The sequence below is a fragment of the Chinchilla lanigera genome, unplaced genomic scaffold (genome assembly GCF_000276665.1).
Source record: "Chinchilla lanigera isolate Chin_1 unplaced genomic scaffold, ChiLan1.0 scaffold00041, whole genome shotgun sequence".
NCBI lineage: Eukaryota > Metazoa > Chordata > Mammalia > Rodentia > Chinchillidae > Chinchilla > Chinchilla lanigera.
In genome coordinates, this window is record NW_004955442.1 from 18,686,120 (window position 1) to 18,696,471 (window position 10,352).

The 10,352-nt window shown below is 43.5% G+C and overlaps 1 protein-coding gene across 5 annotated transcripts in view; it reads left to right on the top strand.

Moving 5' to 3' along the window:
* Nucleotides 1–1,899: 1,899 nt before the first annotated feature.
* Cltcl1 (clathrin, heavy chain-like 1) overlaps nucleotides 1,900–10,352 on the top strand; it is a 115,440-nt gene continuing 106,987 nt past the window's right edge. For 4 of the 5 annotated variants that reach the window (XM_005391782.2, XM_005391784.2, XM_005391783.2 and 1 more), the window contains exon 1: nucleotides 2,150–2,283. In XM_005391782.2, coding sequence (XP_005391839.1) covers nucleotides 2,242–2,283 — 42 coding nt within the window. In that variant the 5' untranslated portion in view covers nucleotides 2,150–2,241. Of the gene's footprint in view, nucleotides 2,284–10,352 lie in introns of all 5 variants that reach the window. The other variant, XM_013517955.1, reaches the window with a different exon arrangement.

Below are 10,352 nucleotides of genomic sequence, written 5' to 3' on the forward strand. Positions count from 1 at the left end.
AAAGTTAGAACCTATCCTGGACAATTTAGTAATTTAGCAAGACCCTGTCTCAAAATTTTAAAAAAATTTAAATTTTTAAAAAGGCTAAGGGTGGGGCTGGGGATTTAGCTCAGCGGCACAGCGCCTGCCTGGCAAGCACGAGGTCGTGAGTTTGATTCCCGGTAAGGGGGGGGGGGAAGGAAAAAAAAAAAGGCTAACAGTGTATCTCAGTGGAAATCCCTGGGTCAATCCCAGTACAAAAAAGAAATATAAAATGGTTTACTTAATATTTGGGGTAAAAGATACTTTGGAATAATTAGCATTATTTCCAAAATAGATTTGGAAAATGCACTACTACCCACAGCAAAAATCAACTCTATTTTTAGGGGATGAAGCCACACACATGCTGAAAGGGCAACTTTCAGAGGTCTTGGCTAATACTGAAAAGAAAGTTTAATTTGAAAGTGATTAAACCCACTGACTTCACAATAAGCTACATCTCCAGCCCTTTTTTAAGTTTTTAAATTTTGAGATAGGGTCTTAAGTCACTAAATTGCCCAGGTTGGGCTCCAACTGTGGATTTTCCTGCCTCAACTTCTAAAAATGCTGAGATTACAGGCCTACACCACCATACCCAACTCCCTTTTATTATTTTTGTTTTGAGAAAGGGATGCGATAAAATTTCGCAAGCTGGGCTCAAATTGCATCCTCCTGCCTCAGTCTCCCAGAGTCCTGGGATTACAGGCATGCACCATTACTTGGCTGTTCTATTCTTTAACATATTTTTAGCTCCTAGATGGTCAAGTTACTGTACAAATAACTGCACCATCACTGTGTTATTCATAGTGGACAAATTCATTTCTTAAAATTTACCTTGAGCCCTAAATTGGACTAATAAACTTAATTTTTAAAAAAAGGTTTACCTTGAGCAACATGTGCAACAGTAGAAGTATGTCGATTACACCTGGGAGAGCCTATGCTGAATGCCAAAGGCTTCCCTTTCCTGGACAAGCTTCTTTTATGTAGCTGAGTCATCTGCTTGCAAAGCACATCTTCAAATGCTGCTTCAGAGAAAATAACTGGCCACTGGGCAAACCAGGTGTAGGCCAGAGTTCTAACTTACTCTACTATTAAGTGACCACAGGTAATTTGGATGACCCTCACTGGCTTCGATTGGTCATCTGTTGCTAGATGGACGATCTTTTTGAACTGTCAGCACTGATATTCCGGAAGTGTTTCCTAGAAACCGGTTTGAACCAGGAAGGATGTTTTCTAAAGGAGAAGTGCCTACACCTTGCGAAGGAACATATGTGTTTCCAAGATTCCTTTCCATATTTTTGTAACTTATGTGCCTTAGTAAAAAGTGACCGAGTCAGGGTCGGTGGTGCATGCCTGTAATTCTAGCTATGTGGGAGGCTGAGGCAGGAGGATTGAAAATCCATGAACAAACCCTGGCATGGTGAGGTACGCCTATAACCCCAGCACTCAGAGGCTGAGGCAAGAGGATCCCCGCGAGTTCGAGGCCAGCCTGGGCTACAGAGCGAGACCCTGTCTCAAATAAGTAAATAAATAAGTAAGATTGGGAGTGAAGCTCAGTAGTACAGCACCCTTGGATTCGACCCCTGTACCGCCAAAAAGAAAAAGATGAGGGAAGAAAAAGGAAAAGAAAAGAAAAGAAAAGAAAAGAAAAGAAAAAAGAAAAGAGCAACAACAAAAGTGGCCCTGAACTCCACAGCTCAGAGTTTGAGGTAGAACTACCACGCTGCCCTCTATTCGGGGAAAGCGCTGAGTAAGGGTAGTCGGATAACTTCATTTACCTCTGTAGACACCTTTGGCTCCAGGATTTTGCAAAGGTCAGGCCACACCTGTCGGGAGCACTGTCCGAGGGCAGCAGTCTAGGACTGCAAACACCTTTCCGAACACACTCTCGAGCCCACCTCCCCGCATACACCCTAGGACCTGGCCCACATTCCCGCGCACACTTGTCTCCGGCAGTTCTGGACCCTCTCTGCCTTCTCGAGCACACCTACCCCAGACACTAGCCGGATGGAGAGCAGAAGCGCTCTCGCTCGAGGATGCCGGAAGTGTGGGTGAAGGCGGGACTACTTTTCGCGGACCCTCGGGGCGGGCGGAGGGATCCCGCGCAGGGCGCTCTCGCGGAGGGGCGAGGTGCCGGGCGACCCGGAGCAGTGCGCCTGCGCTTTGGCCACCGCTCCTCAGCCAGCTCGAGGGAACCGCTGCTACCTCTGTCTCGCCCCTACTATGGCGCAGATTCTCCCCATCCGCTTCCAGGAGCATTTCCAGGTAAGGCTGGGCTCCGGCGCCAAGTCCTGGCGGACCCGGGAGCGGCGCGGGTGGCGCGTCCCGTCCTGTCAGCCGCGCCCTCAGCTGCACGGAGCCGCTGCTGGACGGCTGCTGGGACCGGCGACCTCGGACCTCGGGAGGAGAGCTTCGTGGCCGCACGTGCGGACCGCTCTTGGCGCTGTCGCCAAAGCCTGTCTCCCGCAGGGCAGCTGGGCAGGGTCTTGGGTACCTGGACCGCTGAGAGCTCCCGAAATGGAAGTCGGACATCTGCCGAGACGCCTCTCGTTAGTCCCTGCGGAAAGCTTTCACATGTTTCCATCCCAGGCGTCCTAACTCAAAGATCCGCGTCCAGACCGTAGTTTCCCACTCGGCATCTTGGGATCCTTACACCTGACTCTGCGTCTGCCCCTTGTTTTGGTCCCCAGGGTGGCCTCGTGGGGGAGGATTGTCAAAATGTGTGACCCAAGAGGAAAATTAGATGAGACGTCGCGTAATGAGACCCTTTGGATGCGCTAACACTCCCAAAGTTTGGCTTCTTAATGAACTTCCAGTTTGTTCTCGTAGGAAAATAACGACTGGCCACGAGTGTGAACAGGATTCAAGTAGGGCACCGTGTGGAGCACTTCACTTCCAAAGTTTTCCTCTGGAGTGCTGGGGAAGGGGGAGAGTTCTCACAGATTATAGCCGGAGGGATGAGACTAGAGCCAATAGCTCCATCCTAAGGGCTTTTTTGTTAAATCTTTACAATGGGGTAAATTAAGTCTTTTTTACTGTTTTATAACTGAGGAAACCTAATGTCAGAGAAGTTAAGTACATCTTATTTAGGAAGAACTGGATTCAGACTCAAATCTTGTTGATAGCAGTTGTACAGCAACGAACGTGGTCAATTGAAAGATCATATTTTCAGGTACAGAGCACTGTTGGCTCTATATCCAAATGAGAACGGCCTTCCGAGTTTTATAATGACGAGTCCCGTCTCCTTATTCTACACATTGAAAACTTGCTGTCTAGAGTGCCCTGCCTGGGTCATTTGGTTAGTGATAGAGCTGAGGTTGTGTGACAGTTGGAAGTGTCTTGACATATGTCTCCTCTTTGGACTCCGTTCTGACTCTTAAGATGAGCCAGTGCCAGTAATGTGAGGTAGTAAAATAGTGCTGCTGCTGCGGCTGATAATAATAATGATGATAATAATAATAATAATAATAATAATGTAATACAGTTATGATTTATTTACTGGGCCATTTCTCTTGCCACTTATACACAGAGTCTTTTTTTTTTTTTAATAAATCTTGGTTAGTCCTCATGAAATCTCAGACAACTATTGGTAACCCCTTTTAACCATAGGTTACTGAGAATCATTAACTTAGATAAAATTACACAGCTAGTAAATGACAGAGCTGGATTCTAACCCAGCTTTGATTCCAAAGCTTCTTTCTTTTTTTTTGAGACGGGGTCTCACTATGTAGCTCAGTCTGCCTTGAACTCACATGCGATCCCTCCTGCTTCAGCCTTCTGAGTGCTTTGATTACAGGTGTGCGCCACGACACCTTGCTCAAAGCACTATCTAAATACGCTCTATTCAAAAAAGTACAAATTTTAAGTTTCCATCAAAGTTTATAATGGATTGAAAGAGAATATATTCCATTATCTGGAAAATACTTGTGGCTTGTGGCATGCAGGGCATATGAATGAAACTTTGTGGTTTGTGGTCTCTGACTTTAAGTGGGTGTTTGAGGTTGATCTGCGTTCTGTATTTCTTTGTTGCAAGCACACTCTGCCTTCACTGCAGACATTTCAGACTTCTCTACCTGTTCTTTAAATCCCTGATGCTACCAGTCCCACTTTGCTGCCAGCTGATGATGTGAAGAAAAGGAAAACGGTACATTGCAGTGTGCTCCCTTCTGTGTTTGCACATTGTCTGCAGCCACCCTTTCCTGCCCTCCTCTTATCTAAGAAGGGGTATTCCTAGCCTTGCCTGTGTTTCCATTCTGTACTTTCCCTCTAGTGGGGCCCTTCCCCAATAGCAGCTTCTCTTTCCTGAATTTTCATCAATTCCCTTTCAGTGGCTTCCTGTTTGTGTCAACAGTATTCAAATCTCTTCTCTCTGGGAAGCACACAAACCTTTTCTTCCCTTGGTTCCTTTGAAGTTCTTCTCACAGCCAGACAAGGTCAAAGAATCACTTTATCTCTCCATTACTCCTTTGCGTTCCGTATTAACCTGAAATCTGGTTTTCTTCTTCCCATTTCCCTGAATTTATTCTTGCCAAGGCCACAAGTGATCTTGGACATGGTTTTTTTTTTTTTTTTTTTTAGTAAAGGACCAGATAGTATATAAATGTGATGTTTTGAGAGGTACATTCTGTCTCTGTGTAGTACTGTTCCCCTTTACCTTATAAAAATGAGAAAATCATTTTTAGTTTGAGCCTTACAAAAACACGGTATAGTTTACCAACCTGTTGTAAAAAATAAACCAGCATCTTACATGTTTCCCATGACTTTCCAGTGTCTCTTGACACTATACTTGTTTTCTTCCTCAGGACCCTCCTCTGCTGCTTTTGAGGGGGATACCAAGAGCAGGGGGGTACTGCTTTGAGGGGATACTAGAATATCTCCTACCTCTCTGCCACACCCATTTCCCTTGTGAACACCTCTTGTTTATGAGCTTGAAGTCTATCTGAGCCCCTTTATCTTTTCATTTATTGTGTTCTGCCAGGGAATTTTTGTCTATTCATATGTAATCAGTGTTCCCAAGATATCTGTGTATTTTTGACTAGTCTCAGTACTGTATTATGAGAGGCAACAGCAAGGCTCTGAGTTTAGACTGAGCCAGGCATGGTGGCACATGCCTGTAATGCCAGCACTCTGGGTAGCTGAGGCAGGAGGATGACAAGTTTTACCCCATCCTGGGCAATTCAGGAAGACCCTATCTCAAAATAAAAACTTAAAAAAGGCTAAAGGTGTAGCTCAGTGCAAGTCCCTAGCTTTGGTCCCCAATATGATAAGGGAGTTGGGCCTAGCAATTTAAATTTAGTCCAGACTAAAGGTGTGGAATCTAGACTAAGATACTTACTGGTTTTGTGATTTGGGGCAATGTATATAATCTTTGTGTATAAAATAGGGATAAATCTGCCCGTTTATCTGTATATATAGTAATTAACTTTATAAGGACTTATAAATCAATCTGACGCTGGCCAAAAAAAGAGCAAGTATAGGGGAAGGGGGAAGAAAAAGAGTTGTATGTATGAATTCCTCACAATGAATGTAATCATTATGTACTGCAAACATATACTAATAAAAATAAAAGTTTTAAAATAGGGACAGAAAGTTGTATTAATCCATTTTCTGTCACTATAATGAAATACCTGAAACTGAGTAATTTTATAAAGAAAAGGATTTCATTTAGCTCACAGCTCTGGAGAGTCAAGGACATGATACTTGGCTCTGGAACTGGGTATTTCATGGTGAATGGCACCATGGGGTGAGAGTGTATACAAGAATGAGGCACCAGGCTGGGCATCGTGGTCCACACCTATAATCCTAGCACTTGCAGACTGAAGCAGGAAGATCACTGTGAGTTCCAGGCCAGCCTGGGCTAAAAAGTGAGATCAAGGCCAACCTGAACTGGGTAGTGAAACCCTGTTTCAAAAAGACAACAAAAAACCCAAGAGAGACTACATGGTGAGATAGGAGGGTGAGGGGCTAGGTTTGTTCTTTTTGTAACATCCTCTCACAGAAACTATTTCAGAGTCCCACAAGAACTACCTTAATCTCTTTCAAAGGCAGGGCCTCCAGCAACCTCCCCTAGGCTTCACTTCTTAAATGTCCTGTCAACTCTACATTGCCACACTGAGGGGGCTGGGGATGTGGCTCAGTGCTAGAGCTCTTGCCATGCATGCACAGGGCTCTGGGTTTGATGCCCAGCCCCCACCAACAAAAAGAATTGCCACGCCGACACCAAGCCTCTACTGTATGAACCTTTGGAGGATGTCCTCAAAATATGTCCAGACCATATCAAAGGTATAAGCATTACTTCATAGAGTAGGTTTTAAATGAATAAATATAAAGATCTGAACACTGAATGATACATATTAAAGTGTTGTGGCTTGTTTTCTCTCCCTGCTATTGTGATAGCTGCCTACTGGAGAAGAGTTGACAGGTTCCTCAAATTATGCTCAGAAAGGCAGTCCCCTTTTTTTGACAGATGTGTATTTTCTCACGTTTCTAGCTAGGACTCTTCCCATACAATACATTTTTCCCATCCCATTCGCTCTTTGACCTGCTTATTTTTGGCATAATTCCTGTCTCTGTCATGACTGCCACTGCCCTACAGAGTGCCCTAGGCTGTTCCTTACCTTGGTGGTTTCACTAACTTTGTCCATATCCCTGCAGTCTTACCATCCTTGCTCCATTCTCTAACACACAGCCACAGTGAGCTTCTCAGAGGGTGAGCATCTGCCTAATGTCCTTCAGTGAGGGTTGCCTGTTGCCTTTAGGATGAAAATGCCAGACTCGAAGATGCCCTTTTGAGCTCTGCTCGGCAAAGTCAGCACCTACTTAACTCTCTTGCTGTCACCTTTGCATCCTTTCCAGAACATATTTTTCCCCTTACTTTCTTATTACCCAACTCACATTGATTCATTCTTCTGGTATCTGCTTAAAAGGCACTTTCTTCAGAAACTGTCTCTGACTTGTCACTTAGGAGTCATTCTTCTGTGCTGGAGCCTTTAGGACTCCCCTTATAATCTCATGGTGTTATCATTGTTTATGTTCCCTACAAGATTGTAAGCACAAGGAAGTAATATTTTTTTGTTTTTGATTTTGTTGGTCTTTTTGAGGTAGGGTCTTGCTGTGCAGTTCAGGCTGCCTTGAATTCACTATGTAGCCCAAGTTGGCCTTGAACTTGCTGCAGTTCTCCTGCCTCAGCTTCCCAAGTGCTGGGATTACAGGCATGTGCCACCACGCCTGGCTGAGGTACTGTTTTTAATTTTTTCTTTTTATGCTTAAATATGAGTTGGAAGGTGGTTGTTGTCTGTGCTATCTGACCATAGAAAAGAACTGAAGGGCTGAGGACTTTTGACACTGTGATTCGGAGAAAGGAATGACTAGGGTGGGGGATGTAGCTCAGTGGTATAGCAACTGCCTGGAAAAAGGAATGGCTGAATGATTTGTGGCACCGAAGTTGTATTATGAATCCTAACTAGTTTTCTCCTAGTTGTGTCAGAAAACAGCTCTAACTCTGTAAGCTATGAAGTTCAGCACACCTCAATGCACAGAAAACAGAAAGGTGTCCCCTCAAAGGTTTAATTGTATAGTGTATTCCTGTGCTAATAGTCATATTCAAAACAGGTGTGAGTTATATAAACCATAAGTAAACAGTGACCACAGGTCTTAGTCAGTGGTACTCAGCCCAGGCTGCATGTGAGAATGGTCAGGAGCTTTAAAATTATCTTCTGCATGGCATTCAGTCAGAACCTCTGTGGGTGAGAGCTTTGATATTTCTTCCCAGGTGGGTTTCACAGCCAACCAGTTGAATCAGTCTCCTAAAATGGTAGTCACTGTAAATAATTAAGGAAGAGGCTGATGTTTGGAGCTGCTTACATGTGAGGGGGAAGACAGAACTATATGGCATAGATGGAGCTTGAACTGAAAATATATCCCATTGCATACCTGTCTGTCTAGAGGCTTCTGGGCTGTCATTCCATAAGAGGACACTACCGGCAGCCCATGTTTGGTTTATGTTGCCATTATATAGCCTCCCTTTTTTTGTGTGTGGTGGTAGTGGTACTAGAGACTGATGGAAGGGTGCTTTGTCACTGAACTGCATCCCAAGCCTTTCAGTATTTGGCATTAAGAGTCTTGCAGAGTTGCTCAGACTGGCAACAAATTTGCAATCCTCTTGCCTCAGCCTCCCAAGTCTCTGGAATTACAAAAGTTCACCCTTGCACCTGGGACCGGCTCATTTTGTTGTTGTTGTTATTTGGGGTTTTTTGTTGTTGTTGTTGTTTTGGGTTTTTTTGAGAGATGGTCTTGCTGTGTAGTTCAGGTTGGCCTTGTATTCACTATGTAGCCCAGGCTGGCCTTGAATTCGTGGTGATTCTCCTGCCTCAGACTCCCAAGTGCTGGGATTACAGCCATGCCTGGCACCATCTCATTTTTTAAAAATATGTTTTATGAGATTCCATTTGATTCATCGTGTCCTAAAATGTTTGCACACTCATGTAAAACTTTTTAAAGGTATAAGCTGATAAATTTTGCCTGCTACTGGACTGCAGCTCCTGGTACTAGAAATACAATACATATTTGCCAGTCATTTACCTTGTGACCTTCTTATTTACAAAGCATGGAAAGTAAGCGTCTGTCTCAGCCCAGGTGTCTGGGGAGTGAGCCTTGTGAAAGTGCTCACGATGACAGCATCATAAGTGACCCAGTAGTACATAAACTTGAACTGGGCTTCTTTGGGAAAAAAAACATCACTGTGTATCACATGTAAATGTTCTGAATTCCTAACCTGCAAAGGATTCACAGAACATTTTGAGTCTTATCGGGTTCAAAGAGTTACTAAGTCCTAGGAAGATCTTAGATACTTCTCATTCAGATATTTCAGCATTCTGCAGCAGGGCCACAAAATCTGTCTAGAACAAGCTTTAAAGTAATGAATATACAAGGGTAGAAGAGCCCCAAGTAGAAAGTACAAGTGGAAATTAAAGGCTTTCTGTTTAACCTCTCTCTACTTCCTCTCACCAGAGAAAATCACTATTAAAGAAACCACTATGCCTTTTCAAAAATGATTAAATGAACCCTACTTTGTAAACATTCTCCTGTCCTTTGTATTTATGAGTTAACACAGCATAAGATCTCTTCTTAAGATCACAGCATATATTTAATGGTGTTGTTTTGTAATGTACTCCATGGGCAGTAGCTGTTCGCACCTTTGCATCCTCTATAGCTCTGTGCCTGCGCCTGCTTTTCCTGATTCTTCCTTGCCTGCTTAATTGAGCCTGTTGCTTTCATTTTCTTCTCTTACATTTTCTTCTGCTCTCCTACTTCAGGCTTCCTGGTGCATCCTTGCCAAGGAGATTACTGTCACTCTTAGCTGGCTGAAAAAGGATGCCGCCAAGCCAGGATAGCAAAGTTCAGTGACAAAATTAGAATCCAAACAGATCTTGACAGGCTAGACTCCAACCTGTTGACATTTAACTGGGATAAATATAGAGCCTTATGCATTAGTTTAAAATACAGAAAACCTGCAGGGATGTAACTTGAGAGAGATTCTGTAAGACACTGTACAAATGTCATTTTTAACTATTCCTGAACTAAAGTACTTGTAGTTTAATAAGTCCCTCCTTAAGCTAGGAAAAGCTGTAGGTTAGTTTGGAATGTAAAATATAGTCTTTTAAACTACAGAGGAACTAACTCTGACTGCCTAGAACCGGTAATTTCTGTATTTAACATCCATGTGTTAGGCAGGATAAAGGAGTGAATGAGGCTGGCAGAGAAACAGGTACAGAAGGAAAAAGGACTAGCCTCTTCCAGTGAGAACTTGAACATACTCAGGGCAATGTGAGCATTCTGCTTCTTCTAAGGGCAGTTGATGTTTTCACCACTGTCCAGTATAAACACAACTGTCAGATTGCTGTCCCTAAGCCCTTTCTACATAGAAACCACAGGCCTATTAGATGAGTACTTTTCCTTTTACATTTTTCCCAGCGTCAGATTGGAATTTGGATTCCTTCAATTGCAGGTTTTGAGAGCTGAAAAGGACTGTTAGGTGATAGCTTGTCAGCCCTAGGTTAACTCAACTCATATGGGCCATTCAAAATGTGTAGCTAGGTTACCTGTATAAGTAATTATATATTAGGGATCAGAATTCCTTGATTATCTCTATTAACTATTTTAGTTTAAAAAATAAAAGCCATGATGGGCATGGTTTTGCACACCTGTAGTCCCTGCATTTGGGAGGCTGAAGCAGGAGTATCACTGCAAGTTCTAGGCCAGCCTGGGCTGCACAGTAAATTCAAGGCCAGCTTGAACTATATGACAAGACCCTTATATCAAAAAAAAAAAAAAAA